The sequence below is a fragment of the Silurus meridionalis genome, chromosome 1 (genome assembly GCF_014805685.1).
Source record: "Silurus meridionalis isolate SWU-2019-XX chromosome 1, ASM1480568v1, whole genome shotgun sequence".
Classification (NCBI taxonomy): domain Eukaryota; kingdom Metazoa; phylum Chordata; class Actinopteri; order Siluriformes; family Siluridae; genus Silurus; species Silurus meridionalis.
Window position 1 is genome coordinate 2,602,955 of NC_060884.1, and position 23,325 is coordinate 2,626,279.

A 23,325-nucleotide genomic window follows, 5' to 3' on the forward strand; every position below is an offset into this window, starting at 1 on the left:
GCACCCGGCATTAAACTGTCAGTCAACAGTAGCAAACTCCAAGCGACACAAGAAGCTATTTTACATGATAGAAATGTTAAGCAGGAACTGATCCTGGATACCACAGGCCCTAACATGCCCTACCCATTCACAAAAAACAGTTTGATCAAAAAAGCTTGAATACGGATTACTTTGTTACCACATTGTAGCGGCTGCTGCATAAGAGAGAGAAAGATTTCAGATTAAATCTGATGGACAGCCGCTGCTACAGAAGGTTTGTGAGTCTGTTCGACTGCAGTAAATCTGTGCAGCAAGGCAAGGCGAGGAATTTTTAGCTGGATGTGCTCGGATGTCAGACAAAAATATCGTTGACGAGAGAAAACTGGGGCGTCAGCATCAATACGTTGTAGGAAGGAGGCGAGAAAGGGCTAATCTCAAACGGAGCGGCCTGCCTCCCTATAGTCTCTCATCAAAGTCAAATATGAATTAGATTTCTTTCTCTATCCATCTTTCGCTTTATCACTCTCTCATCAAATACCATAACATCAGCAGCAAAGGATTGTGGGTACACATCATGTTCTGGCATCAAGGTAAGCTCCAGTCAGTGAAGGCGTTCCATGATCAATGCTGAGTGTCCCAACTGTAACTCATTCTCACAATGAAAGGACCTTGAGTTGAGGGCATCAATCTAGAAGAGCCTTAATTTGTCACATACACATTACAGCATGGTGAAATTCTTTTCTTCACATTTCCCAGCAATTTTTAGGAAGCTAGGGTCAGAGCACAGGGACAGCCATAATACAGCACCCTTGGAGCACAGAGGGTTAAGGGTCTTGCTCAAGGGACCAAGAGTGACAGCTTGGCAATATTAGAGCTTAAACCTCCAACCTTCCAATCAGTAACCAAGAGCCTTAACCACTAAACTATACCACCCCCAGGCAAAATCCTGCTAATGTTAAAGAACCTTAAGTGGGCGGGGATTCCTGGGATGTCAGTTTATATAAGGGAACCGTCAGTCATTCCAGATTTACTCAGTCATAATAGATTTGTGTCATAAAAAACCACCCCCCTCTCATTCACTTTCACATATAACACACAAGTTGTGCCTCCTTGCCTAAATGCATCCCTCCAATTCTATCCTTCTTCCAGCCTCCTATTCGCTCCTTTTATCCTTTTCTCCCCATCCCTTCCTCCACTATATTCTTCTCTCCTGTCTCTCAAATCTCCTCTTCTCTGTGTGTGTCTCTCTATATATAATCACTCTCTCTCCTTCCTCTTTTGTCCTGATCTTCCGTCGCTCTTCCTCTCTCTTTTCAGCCTGTCTCGTTCTCAGTTTCTTAGTGTTTAAATCCAGTGCAAGCATTAATTAAATCACAGACCGAACTAGTCTTTTTATATCTGGGATCAAATGTGAGCCCAGAGACTCTGCCGTGAATCCCCTATGAATCCCCTAAAACTCCCCCAAGACTGCCCTAAGAATCCCCTGAGACTCCCCCAACACTGCCCTAACAATCTTCTAAAACTCCCCCAAGACTCCCTTAAAGAATACCCTGACACTCCCCCAAGACTGCCCTAAGAATCCCCTGAGACTTCCCCAAGACTGCCCTAATAATCCCCTGAGACTCCCCCAACACTGCCCTAACAATCTTCTGAAACTCCCCCAAGACTCCCTTAAAGAATACCCTGACACTCCCCCAAGACTGCCCTAAGAATCCCCTGAGACTTCCCCAAGACTGCCCTAAGAATCCCCTGAGACTCCCCCAAGACTGCCCTAAGAATCCCCTTAAACTCCCCCAAGACTGCCCTGAGAATCTTCCAAGAATTTCCCGGGACTCCCACCCACGAGACTCCACTGAGACCTGCATCTGTTTTTGGGAACTTTCTTTAATACATTTCTGACATCTAAGAAACATGAACTTTCTCTATGTTTCTGGGGTGTTTATAGTGAAAAAAGAGGGAGAGAAAGAGATAGAACAAGAGAAAGATACAGAGATAGAAGGATGGATGTATGGATTTGTTTCACTGCAGTATAACGAATAATTCTGTTGCAACCACTACTTTGCCGATGCAAACTATTTGGTACACGGCTCCTCCGTAAGTGCTCTCTCTCTCTCTCTCTCTCTCTATCTATCTATCTATCTATCTATCTATCTCTCTCTCTCTCTCTCTCTCTCTCTCTCTCTCTCTCTCTCTCTCTCACACACACACACACACACACACACACACACACACACACACACACTTAGTTCAGAAGCCTCTCTGTTGCTATGATACCTGTGGACAGATTTGCATTAGTTATTAATTGGGATTTATATGTGTGAAATATGATTGTGTAATGGAGAGATGGTGTGTGTGTACCTGTGGTGGAGTGTGTGAGTGTGTGTGTGTGTGTGTGTGTGTGTGTGTGTGTGTGTGTATGTTGTTTTTATTTTTATTTTATTTTATTTCTTTATTGGGGGGGGTGCAGTAAATACAGAGGAATCTTCTGTGTATCTGGCCCCGATGTGCATAAGTATTGACCCCCTTTTGACCTCCCGTGCTGCCTGGAGAACATAGCTATGGCTACTCTCTCTCTCTTTCTCTCAAACACACACGCAGACACACACACACACAGCACAGAATAATCACTAATCGTATAAGTCATCTGATTTCTTTTCAGACAGAGGGATTTTCTTCACAGCCATCTTATAGAAGGTAATTTCTGGGAAATTTTATTCTCTTCTCTTCTCTTCTCTTCTCTTCTCTTCTCTTCCTTACCTTTTCTCATTTTTTCCCTCTTTTCTCCTCCTCCTCTCCTCTAAATTCCCCCTGTGTCCCTTTTACTCTGTTTATGCTCCAATTTCCATTAAGTGCTTGCTTAAATGCTCTTGTAATGTAGAGCAGATAGAGAAAACACAAGGACACTCTGTGTGTGTGTGTGTGTGTGTGTGTGTGTGTGTGTGTGTGTGTGTGTGTGTGTGTGTGTGTGTGTTGCAGTTCTCAGCCTCACTGTGTTGCGGTCTGGATGGTGACGTGTGGTTGATGCGCTCCAGCGAGTCGATGCTCCCGTCCTCCAGGATGTAGTCGAAGCTCAGGATGAACATCATGACTACGCCCTCCTCGTTCTTCACCGGGATGATGTGGGTGTTGCACAGGAAATCGGAACCTGGCGGATAAGAAAACATAAATCATCGACATGAGCCTTCCACGACATTTCACCAAATAATAAGACCATGTAGGATTCATTTCAGGTCTTGGCACGTCACACACACGTGCTGTGATACCACCTCAATACCGGCTTGTGAATGGATTCCCACAAAACGACAGTCCAGTATGAAATATTCAGCAGCTGGAGCATAATTAAACCAGCCTGTGGTTATTTAACCAGTATTTCTTCTTTTATCTGACTTTTCTTTCCCTTTTTCTTCTCCTAATGAGCTTCCAGACGAGCAATCTAGTATTACTAACTAAAAGCTCTAAAGCATCAAATCTTTATTTTATTAAAATTCTGCCAATTTGATTTCTTTGTTCGAACCAGCAGGGTCAGTGCCAGCTGTTTTCCATCTACCATCACACTACATCGTTAGGACAATGTGTATACTTTATACAGTGTATAACTTTTTACAGTTGTACAAACAGTAAAGATTTTCCATATTGTAAATTGATATATCCCACATTCTCTACACATATTGTGAGGAGAATGTATATCTATCTGTCCGTCCATCCCTCCATCCATCCATTCATATATATAAATCTTCTTCTTCTTTTGCCTGCTCTTGTTAGGGGTCACCACAGTGGATCATCCGTCTCCACTCTACTCTGTCTACTCCTTTAAACCAACTATCTGCATGTCTTCCCTCATCACATCCATTAACCGCCTCCTTGGCCTTCATCTTTTCCTCCTTCCTGGTGGCTCCATCCTCAGCATTCTCCTACTGATATACCCCATGTCCCTCCTCTGCACATGTCCAAACCATCTCAATCTCACCTCCCTCACCTTGTCTCCAAATCGTCCTACATGCGCGGTTCTTCTCGTTTCTAATGCTGTCCATTTTCGTCACTCCCAATAAAAATCTCAGCATCTTCAGCTCTGCTACCTCCAGCTCCACCTCCTATAAACTTTCCCTTTCACTCTCGAGAAATACTCTTCTATCACAAATCACTCCTGCTATCACTCTTCTCCACCCACTCCACCCTACCTGCACTCTTTTCTTCACTTCTCTAACACACTCCATTACTTTGCACTGTTGACTCTATCTATCTATCTATCTATCTATCTATCTATCTATCTATCTATCTATCTATCTATCTATCTATCTATCTATCTATCTATCTATCTATCTATCTATCTATCTCATTGTGTCTCTACATGTTTATATGTCTGTGAATTCCCTGTTTTTATTTTACTATAAATTTGCATCTGGGTGTCCACATGTTTACAGATGTATGTGTGTGTGGCCTGGTTGTGTGTCCACATGTTTGTGTGTATGTGCACATGCATATCAATGCAGTGTGTGTGTGTGTGTGTGTGTGTGTGTGTGTGTATCTCAGGCTTAGGGATTTTGACTGCTCTCTCTGGAGATCATGACAGTAAAGTATCCATGGCAACGAAAGGGCGACAAGGAAAGCGTGCCGTGTATTTTTTGTGGCTCCTGCGAGATTTCGTTTTTCGTAAACCCGGTCTGGCCTTTTTGTCATGTCCTCGTCTCGTCATGTCCTCGTCTCGTCATGTCCTCATCTCATCATGTCCTCTTCTCGTCATGATGCGCTTCACACGGGTGTAAAAAAAAAAAAAAAAACCTAATAAAAAAAAGGAGGAAATGCGGTGTGTGTCTTACGCTGCAGCTGCTGACCTGCAGCATCATTCATCATCACGTTCATCTGCGGCTGCCTTTGCATGTGAATAGACACACACACACACACACACACACACACACACACACACACACACACACACATACAGATCATCTCATTTCCCTGTCACTATTCAGGACAGCATGATTCAGCTGAAGTGTGAGGAAGGAAAAATTAACAGCTGCGAGAATGTGTGTGTGTGTGTGTGTGTGTGTGTGTGTGTGTGTGTGTGTGTGTGTGTGTGTGTATGAGTGATTGAAGGACTCCACATATATAAAATTCTCTACAAAGAAAAAGGCATAAATGCTACAGAAACAGGCAGGAGAGAATAGTGTGTCTGTGTGTGTGTGTGTGTGTGTGTGTGTGTGTGTGTGTGTGTGTGTGTGTGCGTGAATGCAGATGATGATCGCTTCACCTCTGTGGGATTTTGTGTATATGTGTGTCTAGGTGTGTGTGTGTGTGTGTGTGTGTGTGTGTGTGTGTGTGTGTGTATGAGTGATTGAAGGACTCCACATATATAAAATTCTCTACAAAGAAAAAGGCATAAATGCTACAGAAACAGGCAGGAGAGAATAGTGTGTGTGTGTGTGTGTGTGTGTGTGTGTGTGTGTGTGTGTGTGTGTGTGTGTGTGTGTGTGTGTGTGTGTGTGTGTGTGCGTGAATGCAGATGATGATCGCTTCACCTCTGTGGGATTTTGTGTGTATATGTGTGTCTAGGTGTGTGTGTGTGTGTGTGTGTGTGTGTGTGTGTGTGTGTGTGTGTGTGTGTATGAGTGATTGAAGGACTCCACATATATAAAATTCTCTACAAAGAAAAAGGCATAAATGCTACAGAAACAGGCAGGAGAGAATAGTGTGTCTGTGTGTGTGTCTGTGTGTGTGTGTGTGTGTGTGTGTGTGTGTGTGTGCGTGTGAATGCAGATGATGATCGCTTCACCTCTGTGGGATTTTGTGTGTGTATGTGTGTCTAGGTGTGTGTGTGTGTGTGCGTGTGTGTGTCTGTGTGTGTCTGTGTGTGTGTAAATATAGCACAGACTGTTCTCTCTTGTCCAATGCGCTGTGAGCTCCACTGTCAAACTGAGCTATTTTTGTCAGGGGCAAACACGCGCGCACACACGCACACACACACACAAAATCCCACAGAGGTGAAGCGATCATCATCTGCATTCACACACATACACAAGCACACACACACACCTGCACGGCAGCCCTCTGTTTATCATTGGGACAATAATGTATTTGCACGATGATTTAATTCATCAACAGAAATACAATCTACAGAATCGTGAGCTGTTTTTTCTTCTCCATGCGTGTGTGTGTGTGTGTGTGTGTGTGCGCATGTGTGTGTGTGCATGTGTGTGAGAGATTGTTTGCTCCTATAACGCCTTTTCCATTCATAATTTTGCCCATCTGTACACCTCTGGAGTAATAGCTCAGTGGTTAAGGCTCTGATCGGAAGGTCGGGGGTTCAAACCCCAGGTATCGCCATGCTGTCACACTTAGGGCCCATAAACAAAGGCCCTTAACCCTCTGTGCTCCAGCTGTTTAATGGCTACCCCTATGCTCTGACCCTGGCATCCTAACATCACCAGGATATGCGAAGAAGGAATTTTACTGTGCAAGTACATGATTTGATCAATCATTCAATCAATAGGCTCCATTTTCCTCTGCTATCAGATATCCAAGCTCATATTACAGTTTTTCCCAGTTGCTTTGGAGCATTTCTGGAATAATCCTTGTTATTTGCAAGCCAGGAAGTGCATTTCTCAAAACAATGTGTACAAACAGCACAACACATTGGATTTCTTGCAAAAGTCTGTACTTTACTGTAAAAAAAAAAACTGTTCATCTCTCAAAAGTAAGTATTTGTGTCAATAAACATCTCCTTCCCATCAGAATCACATGTTCTTCTGTCATTGTTCACAAACATGATCAACATGTTTAGTCGTGTTGTCAGTATGACGCTGCCCAGTTTCAGTGGTTCCTGATGTAAACTATGGTTTGGATCACAGCGACTGAAAATGCACATCTTCTGTACGTCATCTATGAATTTCAGCAGCACAAATTCATTTATATTTTGAATATTTGATTTATATTGATCACAAAAGACTGAACAGGGTTCACACTTGAATCAATCAAATTCATGTTCCAAAGCATTCGCAATTCGATCAAAGCAACGAGAAATGTGATGTGCGCAAGTGACTTAAGAATTTAATTTCTGATCTGAGAAACGCGCCGAAGCAACTGAGAAAAACATTAATATCAGTGAAAGTATGGAACTCTTCAGCAATAGAAATAGGAGATCTTGGGGACATCTGTGACCTCGGTCTGTGGCATATACTTTGTCTCCAACTCTTGACCTAAAAGCTTCCACTTTCCAATAACACCACTAACAGTGCTGGAGAAAGTTCAGGAACTTATTGCAAAGGTGGCGTCCTATCACCATAAAATTCACCAAGCTCTTCAGAACCCATTTCACATTTCTTGCAAATGTTCATAAAATGTAGACTGCATGGCCATTACATTTACACACCTGTAGCAAAGGACCTGATCGAAACACCTGAACTGAATCATTTAGTGTTGTGTTCCAATACTTTTCCTCATAGAGTAAAGGGGTCAAATCTCCCAGCAAGTGTTAGGAAGCTGGGGTTGACCACGATACAGCTGGAGCAGAGAGGGTTAGGGGCCTTGCTCAAGGGCCCAAGAGTGTCAGCACTGGAACTTGAAAGCTCAACCATCTGATCAGTAACCCAGAACCTTCACCACTGAGCTCCCATCCCCCCTATATAGGTAGTCCCCTACTTACGATGGATCGAACCGAAAGTCTTTTCTTAACAGAACAATAAACATCTATATGTTCTAGTGGTTCGGTCTTTCCAAAGCGCTGCAATTTGTTTTTGGACTTGCGACAACACGGTATTTCCAGCGGCGCTCTAATCCAGCTCATCTCTCTCCCCCCCGGATGATGAATGCATTCGGAGAAGCAGATATGTGCAGCATCAGGCCCTGCAGTACCTCAATGTCAGTGCTCCTCCACAACACCATATATCCTGCACAAAACACTGTTTAAACATCGTCTGGGGGGAGAGACACAGAGGGAGGTTTCCTCCTCCAACAGCTTCCATCCATTTCCTTCTGCAACCGGGAGGACAGACGAGAGAAATGAGACGAGCGAAATGAGACGAGCGAGGTTTTCTGTTGTTATCGAGTGGAATAGGTTTGTGTGCGCTCTCACAGCAGACGGCTTCAGGTTCATGATTCACCAACACTCTCAGTCTCGAGAGCATGATGGAAAAAAACGCATAGTGTGAAAAAATATTCCAGCATCTTCCAGAGTGATTTCTGCAAGCAAGAATATCTTGTTTTCCAATTCTGAGAAAAGAACAGAAAACTGATAAACCTGGACAGCTGTTGAGCTCAATGAGCATTTCAAATCCATGACATGATAATAAAACACTTGTGAAATTATTCACAGAATATTTCAGAGAGGGTTATTTCTCTTATGCCAATATAACAATTCAAAAGGATCGGGCTTTGTAAGACCTTCAGTGGTGTCCTGAATCAATCCTCCTCTTATTCCGTCATTATGATGCCACGGCTACAGAATCCATCAGTATCATCGAGAAACGCAGTAGAGCAGAGTGCTGCATCACAGACAGGAATCTCATACAGTGAGAATGAATGGCATAAAGCAAAAAACCCAATGAACACAATTCAACGAGTCTCCTTTCACTGTAGCCACAACTGCACCTCCTGCATACATCATCTCTAGCAGAAGCATCGATATCAACGGCAGAACATTTTTTTTGTACATAACGGTTTCCTGGGGATTCAAATTGAGTGTTTTGGTGCACATTCGACAGGAAAAAGTATCAATGACTCATGAAAAAGCTTAACAACTATTTTGAACTGTTTCGGCCGACCTTTTTCTCACAAAGTCTTGAAAAAAGTCTGTCTTGTAAATGTCCTTCTACACATATCTAAAACCGGATTTCTTCTCCTTTGTCCACCAAATATATTTGAGATCGTGCAGTTTGCTACAGATGCGGTTTACGAGCTCTGACTAGCGTGCTTTCTGAACATCCAATCAAAGGACGTGAAATTGCCGACGTGATTGGACGCCTGCTAGAGGACCTCGAATTCGCCAACCTGAAATCTGATTTGTTAACAGCCTTCGAGTGACATGGATTCGAAGCCTGCAGTGTTTATTTCTTCCACGTTGACAACATGTGATGTGACGTCTGAAATCTGATTGGATAGAAACTCAAATCTAATATTACACTCAGTGGCGCTGCTACTCGAATCAATGCACCCAAGAAACTCTATGTAATGAAGAGAAGAGACTACTGAGAATAACTGAATACGTATTCATGGACAAAACCGGAATAAACATAAATCAGTGATTCTGATGAAAGGGCCTTGATGACCCTGATGCCCAACCATTGTGCTCATGTTATGGCGATGCTGATGTACTGTATGAAGATTCTCCACACCTTTTGGTCAATAAGATTTGATTTTTCAAGGAAACGTTGGTATAAAATCCAACAAAATGCAACCGAACAAACATCAGCCTACTCTTTGACGATAAGGATTTTTAAACATGAGAGAAATTCCTTCAGAAATTTTACTTCAGATTCTAAATTCTTTCAATAAATTAATTTCCTTAACAACCGGGATGGAAGTGTCTCATTTCATGTTTCCATCCATCACCTGCTGGCTTGGGATTGATTTTCTCTGGGAGTGTGTGAGTGTGTGAGTGTGTGTGTGTGTGTGTGTGTGTATGTGTGTGTGTGTGTGCGTGCGCATCTGTGAGAGTGTGTGTGTGCTGCAGGAGAGATGAAATAAATCTAATATCTTTGTGTCTTCTCAAGATTTGATGGAGAGCATCCCAATGTCAGGTCGAATGATTAATTCTTTACACTATTTGCACATTTTGTAAATTATTTTAATATTCTACTTTCCTTTTTTCTTGTTTTTCATACTTCTATTTTATACTTTAATACTTTATATTCTTTTTATATTGTATTTCTATTTACATGTACATTTGTCTGTAACTAGCTACGTAACTTGTAAGATAAGCGTTATTGTGGAAACTTATTAGGAGCTGATACTCATAGGTGATGCTCTTCAGGTTCCTGATTTTCCTCATGGAGAAGTCCAGTGGTGGAGCAGCTCCTGTATCTGAGGTGTATTTGAGGAGTTACAGTTCATTTCAGATTACAAGGTTAGCCTAGCAAAAGCACTGTAGCTAGTTGTGACAGAATGCTAAAACGTGTGTGTGTGTGTGTGTGTACAGAGTAAAAGAGAAGCTTAAGAGCTTAGCTCCATGGTGCTGAATAATTGCTTCATATCCTTAAATTTCATGCTGTGCTGCTGCTGGTATTAGTGCATTAAATAGTCTTCTGAATGCAGTATTAAAGCTAAACCCACACACACACACACACACACGCACACACACACACACACACTGGAATGAAGGTTTATCAAACAAAGCAAACGTATGTAAGAATGTATTTGATTTTGTAAGAATTTGTGGACACTTTGTTGAGTGTAGGAGCCATTAGATAGATTTATGTTTGAATATTGTTATTTAGTATGTAACTTTTATTTAAATAATTTCTTGGTTGGCGTGTTTTAATGTTTTTCGTTTATTTTTTGACCGTGTGCCCTCTACTGGTCTTAGGGAGTTATGAAGGTGTGGCAGGGCGAAGTTGAGGCGGGGCCGGTGCGCATACCGTCATTGGCTGGAACACATAAAATTCCTTAAGCCAAACTGGTTTGTTTTTCTTTCCGCTTCTCCGAAGTGAATATCACCAGTTTACTTCCATCTCTCCTCATGTTGCTTTTCCGCATCAACGACGTAATATCACTGGCAACCTCAGTAGTGGTGATGCAGGAAGAAATATCGGAGCATTCACCACTACACTGAGCACAACATCCCATGTATCCATTTGATGGTATAGTGAGCTTCACTGTTTTAGGAGGATGTTCCACTAGATTTTGTGGAGATTTGTGTGAAATTCGTTCAGCCATTATGGTTAAGTCAGGTTGGTGGTGAGGAGGCCTGGGGTGCAGTGCATTCATGTTCAATAGGGTTGGAGCTCTATAGCAGGAGATCTTCCAACACATCCAACTCATGAAAATCAGATCTTCAGGAACATTGCACAACTAGCTATTTCTCAGAAAAAAGGAGTATCCATTCTTCTTAATAATAATATACTTTTAAAACAAATGTATGGAAAAAAAAGGTGTCTGGACATGGGACTGAAACACAGTGAGCTCACTGGCAAAAACAGAGCTCCAAAGTTGGTTAAAGTGACCATTTTCTGCGAGTTTGCAGCACTACAGCAGGAGATCTTCCACCAAATCCAACCCATGGAAAGCATATCTAAAAGAAGCTGGTTTTGTGATGCTGGAACAGTTTTGGGTCTTCTAGTCCAAGTGAAGGGAAAATGTCCATGCTGCAGCATCCAGAGATGTTTTATACATTTGTGTGCCTCCATGTTTGTGGTTATTTTTTACATGGCTGGAAGGAGACTACAGGGTCAGGGCTTTGTGATGTTAAGCTGTAACTGATTTTTCCGACATAGGATTGTGGGAACATTATTGTTTCTTCTCGTCCACAAGGAGAACAAACCCGGGCTTCCACCAGCAAGAGAACCACCCAGGAGCAACTCGACAACCCCTTTAATGTTTTATTAGGATGCTTTATTTAGAACGCCAATGTCCACAATCAGCCCCAGGAGCTCTCCTCTTTCACCGAGACTCACTTTCACCATCTGTAAGATTGTTTTAGATGCTACACGAGACACAGGTCCGATATCAAGGTCAAGAGAACCATGAACAATGAATACTTTTCAATCAATGCTGAACAGGAAGACTTTCATTTCGAAACCAATCGAGAACTACGGAGCAGAACGCGACAAATATTTGACATTTCTAGCATCTTTGTTCAGCTTTTTAATATTGTGCTTGTGAATGTAAATTATACCTATTGGCTGACACACACACACACACACACACACACACACACACACACACACACACACACACACCATATCTCTCATATTGTAAGGCTCTAAGAGACAACAGTGCTATAGCAGGTCAGGTGAAGTTCAATAAAACAAAGAGAAAGGACACACAATCTCTCTCTTTCTCTCAAACAATCACACACACACACACAGACACACACACACACGCACACAGACACACACAGTATAGATGTCAGGGAGGCAGTAATAAGCACTCTGACTGACTGCAGGCTTCCGAAATTACACTGGGTGGTGTGTGTGTGTGTGTGTGTGTGTGTGTGTGTGTGTGTGTGTGTGTGTGTCTGTGTGTCTGTGTGTGTGTAGTTCCAGTCTACATCTAATCCACTTTTTCCTTCCAGCAGATCACCTGCAGTGCACTTTCATTCACTCACTCACTCACTCGCTCACTCACTCACTCACTCACACACTCACTCACTCACACACTCACTCACTCACTCACTCCTCACTTACTCACACACATTTACTCACTCACTCACTCACTCACACACTCACTCACTTACTCACACACATTTACTCACTCACTCACACACTCACTCACTCACTCACACACACCCACTAAATAACTCATTCCTTACACACTCATCCACTCATCCACTCACTCACTCACTCACTCACTCACTCACTCACTCACTCACTCACTCACACACACTCCTCACTCACTCACTCCTTACTCACTCACACATTTACTCACTCACTCACTCACTCACTCACACACTCACTCACTTACTCACACATTTACTCACTCCACTCACTCACTCACTCACTCACCTCACTCACTCACCACCACTCACTCACACTCACACACTCACTCACTCACTCACCACTCACTCACTCACTCACTCACACTCACACTCACTCACTCACTCACTCACTCACTCACCACACTCACTCACTCACTCACTCACACACTCACTCACCCACACACCCACTCACTCACTTACACACACACTCCTCACTCTTCCACTCATCCACTCACTCACTCACTCACTCACACACACCCACTCACTCCTCCACTCACTCACTCACTCACTCACTCACTCACTCACACACACACTCACTCACTCACCACACTCACTCACTCACACACTCACTCACACTCACTCACTCACTCACTCATTAGCTCATTCACTTACACACTCACTCACTAATTCACACTCAATCACTCACTCACACACCACTCACTCACTCACTCATTAGCTCATTCCTTACACACTCACTCACTAATTCACACTCAATCACTCACTCACACCTCACTCACTCACTCACTCACACACTCACTCACACTCACTCACTCACCCACACACCCACACACCCACTCACTCACTCACTCACTCCTCATTAGCTCATTCACTTACACACTCACTCACTAATTCACACTCAATCACTCACTCACTCACTCACCCACACACACCCACTCACTCACTCACTCACACACTCACTCACTCACTCATTTACTCATCCACTCACTCACTCACTCACTCACTCACTCACACACTCACACACTCACTCAGTCACTCAGTCACTCAGTTACTCCATCATGTTAAGGCGCAGTGTGTTGTGTAAAAAGCACATCATAAAGCACATCAGCTCTACTGCTGAAACTCTAGAGGCTCTTTAGAAATCCGCTTTGCAGTGCTACCATTTTTCAGATCATTACTTTCGGGTATAACAATAAAAATCCTTCAGCTCTTTATAGCGCAGAAATTCACTTTTCTGAATATCTTCCCAGAAAAGGAGGTGTGAGATCCTGGCGGTGTGATTCCCGGGTGGAACCTGGACACATTGTTCTGACAGAATGATTATCAGGGAAGTGCTTATTCCGGCCACATGCCTGGAGCAAAGAGAAACCTGGAGCCATGGGCAAGCTGGAGTAATAAAGCACAGGGGACAGGTGGGTTAGGAGGAACAGATGGATGGAAATTCCCTCCGATCGTGATGGACGAGGGTCCTGCTGGCAGGCGCGGCGGCACGGCATCAGAGCGCGTCTGATCACGGCTCCCTGCTGATCTGAGAGCTTTGTTAGTGCTGGGGCAGTTCGCTGCAGCGTTACTGTTGTGTTAAGTGTTTATTTGCACGGCTCGTTGTTTTTCGAATGGAAGAAAGAGACAGAGAGAAAGACACAGAGGGACAAAGTGAAAGAAAGAAAAAGAGAGAAAGAGAAGAACTAAGCTCTGGAGCTTCTTTCAGGTTTACACCTGCCAAGAGCAGCACACAAGATATAAATACATTCCATTCTGAGTCACCAGTTAACACACACACACACACACACACACACACACACACACACACACTGTCTCTTGTGCTTTCTCTCTCTGAGGACACTATGGTCTCCTCGGGGAGGAGGTGGCACTGCCCACAGGGGTCAGAAAACCAGAGACAAGTTCTTACTGGGTTACATGATGGATGCTGATGGATTTCTTATCGCCTGATGTCATACTGATTGAAGTCGCTGATGTTTCGTGAATGGTGGGCGTGGCCTATCCACCATTTTGCTTGTAAAGTCACACATCAGATTACAGAATCATTCAGCAGGCCTTCTAACTGGTGCTTTAATGTGCCTGTGAATACTCCTCATTCATCATGCAGACGGGGGCTTGTCAGGCTACATGACCTGGTTACTGGAGTGTCTGGGATCTTCCCTGTGCACACATTGTTTTTTTATTTAGAAGCAAACAAAAAAGGTAATCTATAGATCATTTACAAGAACCAATGAGACAAGATCTCAGCAAATATACATTGTTCAGGCGTAACATTATGACCACCTGCCTGATATCGTGTTGGTCCCCTTTTGCTGCTAAAACACATATCGGGCATCAACAGCATGAACTTCTTCAGCAGTTTGAGCTACAGGAGCTCGTCTGTTGGATCGGACCACACGGACCAGCCTTCGCTCCTCACGTGCATCAATGAGCCTCAGCCGCTCGTGACCCTGTCGCCGGTTCACCACTGTTCCATTCTGGGAGCACTTTTGATAGATTCTGACCACTGCAGACCAGGAACATCTCACAAGAGCTGCAGTTTTGGAGCCGCTCTGACCCAGACGTCTAGACGTCACAATTTGTCAAACTCGCTCAAATCCTAAACACTTGTTCACTTGCTGCCTAATAAATATATCAACCCACTAACAGGTGCCATGATGAAGAGATCATCAGTGTTCTTTACTTCACCGCTCATAATGTTAAATATAAACACACACACAAACACACACACACACACACACACACACTTATACACATCTGTATTACCATAAAATAAAAAGTGTATGGGATTCATTTGATTTATTGTATTATCTTTTTTTTTAACTGAAAACCAAGCAGGCTGTTTTTAAAATTGTTTTAAGAATGTAAACCGATGATGTTCACAAACGTTAATAAACGACGTGATTAAAAAATAAAACCACAAGCAATTTTAGTGTTTCGCATTTCTTCCCCTCCAAATGTACCGAAATCGAACTGAACCGAAACCGAGCCATGAATTTTGAGTCCCGTTACACAAACCATATATATATAAACAGAACTGATACTGAAAGATGAGAAGAACATACTGGAATAAAGCCTGGAGAAGAAGCTCTCCTGCTACTCTGTGATGAGATTCTGCTTTCTGAGAGATTTGGAGACTATAAACAATAAAAATACAGAGATAATTCCCATACGGAGAAAATTGGAAGCGTTTCAAATCGAAGGAGCGAAAGCAGGGAAAAGGATTTCATATGATCCTCTTCGTCATGCGCCTGGTAATGGAGGCGGATGTAATTCTGTTCGAGGGACGAAAGTCACGATTGCTAATTTTCTCATTTAAAGCACTATTCAGTGGGACGGCGTTTCCAGGCTCTGCGGAAAGCAAAACGCCACTCTGTGAATAGCTCACGTTATAATATTCGGCGGTAATGAAAGGTAATTGCGTTGCGAGCGAACGGTGTGCTTCGGCGAGAGGGTTTGGCCGCTGGCTGGGAAATAAAGCTGCAGTTAGAAGTGCACTCTCTGCAGGACTATCAGCTCTAAATAAAGCACAGCGTATGTGTCAATCATCTGTAGGACACGTATGGAGTATGTGTATGAGTGTTTCAGAGTGTGTGCATCTGTTTCCAAAAAAAACGCTCATCATTGACAGCCAATGGTTTAGTGCAGTGGACTGTTTTTCGGCTCTGAGAGCCAAAAGAGATTAAGAAGGAGGTACATTTGATTAGGATCTCATGCAAGGCCCAGACGTATTGAGGAAATATAACTCTATTTTTGTCTGCAGTTTTTTTTAATCGTCACATTACGCAATGTTTTGCATGTTTCATCGCTCAAACTTTCACCTGTGTGTATGAGAAGCAGAAAAAAACGGGGGTGGGGCTAAATATACACTATACGGACACCTGACTTTTCCAGCCGTATGTGGATCTTCACCAAACAAAGATGGAGGCACACAGTTGTATAGGATCTTTGTATTTTCACTGCAGTTGAACTGAGAGACATTTACAGCATTTAGCTGTTGCTTTTATCCAGAGCGACACATTTATCAGTTATACAGCTGAGCAATTGAAGGTTAAGGGCCTTGCTCAAGGGCCCAGCAGTGGCAGCTTGGCAGTGCTGGGGTTGGAATCCATGATTTTCTGATGAGAAGACCAACATCTTATCCACAGGGCTTCCATATATCCTATCTAGATGGAGATCTTTACATGGGTTGGACTGGATGATCTCCCACTATAGCGCTCAACCCTATTGAACACCTTATACCTGACCGCACCCCAGGCATCCTCACCTCACCTCCATCAGTACCTGACTTTACTAACACCCTTGTGGCTAAACGAATCTCCACAACTCCACACAAACTCTAGTGGAACATCTTCCCAGAAGAGTGGAGCTTATTATAACAGCAAATGTAGACTAGTTGTACAATTTGATGGACACATGCATCTTATGGTCAGGTGTCCACAAACTTTTGTCCATACATTGCATGTTATACATGTTGTTTACATGTAATACCTCAGTAGAAAGCTAGGAGCAGAATGATAATGAAAGCTAGTCATGAGTCAATCATGCTAGATGCTAGCATAAACATTTGGACTTGATATCCATCACAATCGTAAGACTTTATCTGAGATTCATGAATACGGTCCGCTTAAGATGATCAAATCTACAGCTACGTTTTCTAGCAAACAGCTAGCCGTTTACTTACGTTTCTCTGACAATAAGCAAGAACCAGCATAAAGCTGTACAGTTCCCTGACGCTACAGTATAGTGTTGTTTTGCAGTTCTGTTAGCAGGGTGTATGGTAAGTGGAGCTTCTCTAATGATCAGTAAACCTTGGAAAGCCTGGCGGTTTCTCGAGGCTACTGAGAATCGTTGCTTTGTAAATAGCAGCGAGTCCTTGGAGGAGCAGTTTGACGGTGTGAGGAGTGCCTCAGGGTGGAGTTCTAGGTGCGCTACATTTAATAAATCAATGTGGTCTCCAGTTTGGGAATGTTTTTCACATTTATTTAAAGCCAGATGCTCTTTTAAGCCAAACAGCGTATAAGTGTTTATGAAGTCGGGTGATATTTACAGAAAGGCAGTGAAAAGCCTATATACATATATATACGTAAGGTGATGATGATGATGAGAAGATGATGATGATGGTGATGGTATGGTGATGATAATGATGGTGAGGTTATGATGTATAACAATGGTGATGACAACGTGTTGATGGTTATGATAATGATGATGGTGAGGTGATGATGATTATAGTGGTGATGGTGATGATGATGAGTTTAGACACCTAAGTGTCTCTTTAGCATCTCAGACATAAAATTTTCATGCAATTCCAGTTCAGTTAATTGAATCCCAATACTGTTAATTTCTTTTGAGCAAACTTGTACATTGTGATGGATATCACGCCTCCTTTATATTATTTCCCATGCACCGCCCACTGCTAGCCCTGAATTAGCACCTGTCACACTTGGTTATAGCCAGGTGTCAATAAACACAATATTTCATGATATATAGCACATCAAATATTTTCTAAATATTGTCACTAACCATCTGTTGGGTTTCAGAGGCAGCAGCTCAGGCAGACAGCACTTCTGCTTAGCATTTGCATGAGATCAGGATAAAGGCTGTCACATTTCGAAGGCACCGTAAGACAGCTGTCATCTAGGGAACCTTATTTGGGCCTAATTTAAACACATCGCATGTATCTTTCTCGACAAATACAATATAATTCTGTTCAGCAGACAGGGCTCCCCTGAGAACATGACGGACAGGAGAACTCTTCCTGAGAACTCCTCCATGTGATATCGCTGTGGTTTCGTTTAAAAGCTGTCCAGTGACACAGTGGTTTTTTTTGTCATATTTGTACTAAAACCAGGGACACATGCTTGGGGAGTTACTGTGATGGAAAATATTTATTTCGGCATTCGCATTATTTTTAAGGCATCAGGCAGACGATCTTACATCTTACTTACATTTATATCCTACATACAACTGAGCAGCTAAGGGCCTTAATCAAGGGCCCAGGAATCACAGCTTGGTGTTCCTGGGATTTAAACTTGTGTTTTAATGTTTTGTTATCAATGTTGAAACAGTAGACACTTTTCTCTTTCTAAACATTGGCTTAATTAGCTGAAGCTCTTTGTTTTCGGTGTTACACAATTAGCTTTCCCCTGGTTCCTGGTTCAGAGCCTGCTCTTAGCTCCAGAATTCTCTCGGTGCTCCCTGTTGCTCAGTGGTGTTCCACAGGGATTAGTTCTTGGCTCCCTTCACTTCATTACTTACATGTTACCCATGGCTGCTATGATGCAGTGTCACACATTTATGACAGTGTGGAATCCACCACATTCCTGCCACCACCTGGCATTACATCATGTAATTTGTGACACAATTTTATGGGTGAACACTAACTTCGGGACAATTTCATTGTTGGCTATAAGTGCTTTATGTCTTGATGTCAGGACCTGTCATTGAAAATGAAAAGGTTTATCATCAAACCATTCCGGTACACTAGAAGTCTCCTTGGGGCTGAGTTTCCAGTTTCTCTTTCATAGCTTTGCTAAAGGGTTTACATTAGTTTTTCACATTTTAGGCTAAACCAACTAGCCTAGCTGACTATATTCACCAAATGGGCATTATGACCTCCTCCCAAAACAGTCCTGATCCATCAAGCATTAACAGCCTTAACGTCTTCAGCGATTTGAGCTACAGGAGTTTGTTTATTAATCTATGAGCCTCAGCCGCCAATGAGGCTGTCGCCGGTTCACCACTGTTCCTTCCTTGGAGCACTTTTAATAGACACTGACCACTGCAGACCAGGAACATCTCACAAGAGCTGCAGTTTTCGAGATGCTCTGACCCAGTCGTCTAGACGTCACAATTTGTCAAACTCGTCAAATCCTTACGTTTGCCCATTTTTCCTGCTACAGATCGAAAGCTTCAAGCCCTGGTATCACCAAGCTACCACTATTAGGGCTCTTGAGCAAGGCCCCCAATGCTGTATCATGGCTGATCCTGTGTTCTGACCCCAGCTTCCTGACATCACTGGGACATGCAAAGAAAGAATTTCAAGGTCACATCACGTACGTGTCAATATGTCGAAAATACACGTTATTTTTAACCGGAATATTGGAACTTGTATTCATACATGCCAAATTTTGCTGTAGACTCCTGTTTTTTTGGAGTCTGATTGGTCAGGAGCGCTATTTATTTTTAATTTTTTTGAAAAAACTTTAAAAGCTCTGCAGTGACCAAAAAATGGCTGCAGCAGCACTTTTTCCACGTGGCCACATTCTGCGCACCTGGCAGCCTCTTCCCATAGGAGTACATTAAAAAAACGAGCAAAGTCAACTGAGGACACACACACACACACACACACACACACACACAAAACCTATTTTATCCTACTTCCTCATTTATGCATCTGTTTTTCTTCATATTAACATCTGTATTTTCTAAGGTTTTAGGACAATAGTCTCCATTTCCTGTGAGAATGAGCTCCACTCTTCTGGGAAGATGTTCCACTAGATTTTGTGGAGATTTGTGGGGATTTTTAGAGCCAGAAGGGTGTTAATAAAAGTAGGTACTGATGCAGGTAAGGAGGCCTGGGGGCCTGAAAGGTTTTTCCAAAGGTGTAACACCAAATCCAACCTATAGAAAGCATACCATAGATCATCTTCATGAAGGTGACTTTCTGCACAGGTTCAGTGAAGGGGAAATGCATGCTAGCACATCCAGAGACATCCTACCCAATTTGTTTGGAGAAGAACCACATATGGCTGGAAAACCTTTGCCATAGTCACATGATAAATATCACCGGGTTTCTCACTGATTCAAAGAAATAAGTCATTTTTGATCAGATCTGACATGAAGCAGCACACAGCTTGTTGGGCCAACAGGGAAATAATGTCAGATTAGAACAGATGGCACACGTCCCTCTCTCATTCATCAGCTCCGTACTTTCCGCACCTGATTATGGCATCAGTCCATTCATTCGAGCGCTGACTTATGAGCCGTGGCCGTCTGGCTGAGCCGGTGTTGGCACGGCCCTGCCCTGACCTTCAGCCTCCGCTGTGCCACCCGACACCCTCGACACTGACGGACATGTGTTAATTACCACAGGTGTGACTTTCCGTAGCACAACACGCCGACTCGGCTCGATGGGTCTGTGCATGGACTTCAGCGCACGCATGCACACAGAGGAGCTTTTTATTTAGACCTCGGCTCAGGTCACGCTGCTTTTCTTTTCTTACACAATCCTCTCTATTCTCATTCGCCCCAAACATGCGAACACTTCGAGGTCAGCTTCCAAATACACCCCACCCCCCTCCACCCCCCCACCCCCGTGTGTGCTGGTGTCAAGCGTTCAGAGGAAAGCTGGAACAAACGCTTCTATCTATCTATCTATCTATCTATCTATCTATCTATCTATCTATCTATCTATCTATCTATCTATCTATCTATCTCTGTCTCCCACTTTGTATCTCTCTCTCTCTCTCTCTCTCTCTCTCCCCATGTGTATCTATCTCTGTCACGTTCCTTCTCTTATTCTCATTCTGTTTTAGTCTTTCATTATCTGTCCTCCTTTTTTCACTATTTTCATCTCTCTCTCTCTCTCTCTCTCTCTCTCTTTCTCTCTTCTCCATCTCACTGTTTCTCTCTGTCTGTTTTTCTGTCTCTTTCATTCTCTCTCTCTCTCTCTCTCTCTCTCTCACACACCTTTCCTGTCTGTACTGCCCCCATATTATAATTGTATGATGCTTTACGTTCCTGTCGATATTTCTTACCTCTGCGTACGTACCAGTGAACCCAATCATTATAATACTGCTGTGACACAGAGGCAGAGGTCAGGGATAATATTTGCCCTCTCGTTCACCCTCAGTGTGTGTTTTCCTTTTTTTTTGCCTCCTCCCCCTGCTCTCGAAGACGCGTTTGCATATAGCAACATTCAAAACAGTACAACGTGAACAGGCCTCAATGCAAAGCTCACAGAAAGACTTAAAAGCGTTTCTGGATTACTAGTTACACTGGTGATGTTAAGCTGCGTTACTGTTTCCAATCTAACCTTATTATTATTATTATTATTATTATTATTATTATTATTATTATTATTTCTGGTCCAAAATGTCACATAGAACATTGAATTGCTGACATTAAACACTGACATGTTCAAATACCAAAATTAAAGCAATTATTATAAGCAATAATGAAAGTTCGGGTCAAACCCGAGTGCTGTTCGAATGAAGTGTAGAACATTAGATCATTTAGATCTTCAACAATCAGACCACCAGATATTGTTCTTTAATTCATTCATCAAAACAAAAAATTGGTGTTGTATTTTTTATTTTTTTGCACACGTGATGAAGCACCACAGGAACTTACCGTCTTTGCGGTGGTACGTGATCTCCACTTTCCTCTCCTCCGAGCCGAGCAGAGCCTGCGCTATCTGTGCGACCGCGTGCCGCTTGGTCAGCTGCCCGTGCAGGAAGTCACACGTGCACGGCTTCTGCATGATGTCCGGCCGTGAGTAACCCGTCATCTCGCAGAAGCCGTCGTTGCAGAAGATGATGGCGCAGTTTTGCACGCGTGCGTTCGCTATCACAAACTTCTTATCTGTGTGTGCAGACAGGACAAAACTTTTAACACACTTTGTTAAGATCCTGAACCCCATTAACCAGACACATAGTCCAGTCCACAATCTATTAACCCCCACACATAGTCCAGTCAATAGTCCATTAACCCCACACATAGTCCAGTCCACAATCTATTAACCCCCACACATAGTCCAGTCAATAGTCCATTAACCCCACACATAGTCCAGTCCATAGTCCATTAACTCCACACATAGTCCAGTCCATAGTCCATTAACCCACACATAGTCCAGTCCATAGTCCATTAACCCCACACATAGTCCAGTCCATAGTCCATTAACCCCACACATAGTCCAGTCCATAGTCCATTAACCCCACACATAGTCCAGTCCACAATCTATTAACCCCACACATAGTCCAGTCCATAGTCCATTAACCCCACACATAGTCCAGTCCACAGTCCATTAACTCCACACATAGTCCAGTCCATAGTCCATTAACCCCACACATAGTCCAGTCCATAGTCCATTAACCCCACACATAGTCCAGTCCATAGTCCATTAACCCACACATAGTCCAGTCCATAGTCCATTAACCCCACATAGTCCAGTCCATAGTTCATTAACTCCACACATAGTCCAGTCCATAGTCCATTAACCCCACACATAGTCCAGTCCATTAACCCCCCACACAGTCCATAGTCTATTAACCCCACACATAGTCCAGTCCATAGTTCATTAACTCCACACATAGTCCAGTCCATAGTCCATTAACCCCACATAGTCCAGTCCATTAACCCCACACAGTCCATAGTCTATTAACCCCACATAGTCCAGTCCATAGTTCATTAACTCCACATAGTCCAGTCCATAGTCCATTAACCCACACATAGTCCAGTCCATTAACCCCACACAGTCCATAGTCTATTAACCCCACATAGTCCAGTCCATAGTCCATTAACCCCACATAGTCCAGTCCATAGTCCATTAACCCCACACATAGTCCAGTCCATAGTCTATTAACCCCACACATAGTCCAGCCCATAGTGTATTAACCCCACACATAGTCCAGTCTATAGTCCATTAACACATAGTCCAGTCCATAGTCCATTAACCCCACACATAGTCCAGTCCATAGAGTCCATTAATCCCACACATAGTCCAGTCCATAGTCCATTAACTCCACATAGTCAGTCCATAGTCCATTAACCCCACACATAGTCCAGTCCATAGTCCATTAACCCCACACATAGTCCAGTCCATAGTCCATTAACCCACACATAGTCCAGTCCATAGTCCATTAACCCACACATAGTCCAGTCCATAGTTCATTAACTCCACATAGTCCAGTCCATAGTCCATTAACCCCACACATGGTCCAGTCCATTAACCCCACACAGTCCATAGTCTATTAACCCCA

General features: G+C 43.1%; 1 protein-coding gene across 3 annotated transcripts in view; it reads right to left on the reverse strand.

Annotated features, from left to right (window-relative positions):
* kcnh7 (potassium channel, voltage gated eag related subfamily H, member 7) overlaps positions 1-23,325 on the reverse strand; it is a 70,351-nt gene that overhangs the window by 40,031 nt on the left and 6,995 nt on the right. For all 3 annotated transcript variants that reach the window (XM_046857844.1, XM_046857836.1, XM_046857828.1), the window contains exons 2-3: positions 21,698-21,928; positions 2,969-3,124 (exon numbers count right to left, since the gene is read on the reverse strand). In XM_046857844.1, coding sequence (XP_046713800.1) covers positions 2,969-3,124; positions 21,698-21,928 — 387 coding nt within the window. The remainder of the gene's footprint in view (positions 1-2,968; positions 3,125-21,697; positions 21,929-23,325) is intronic.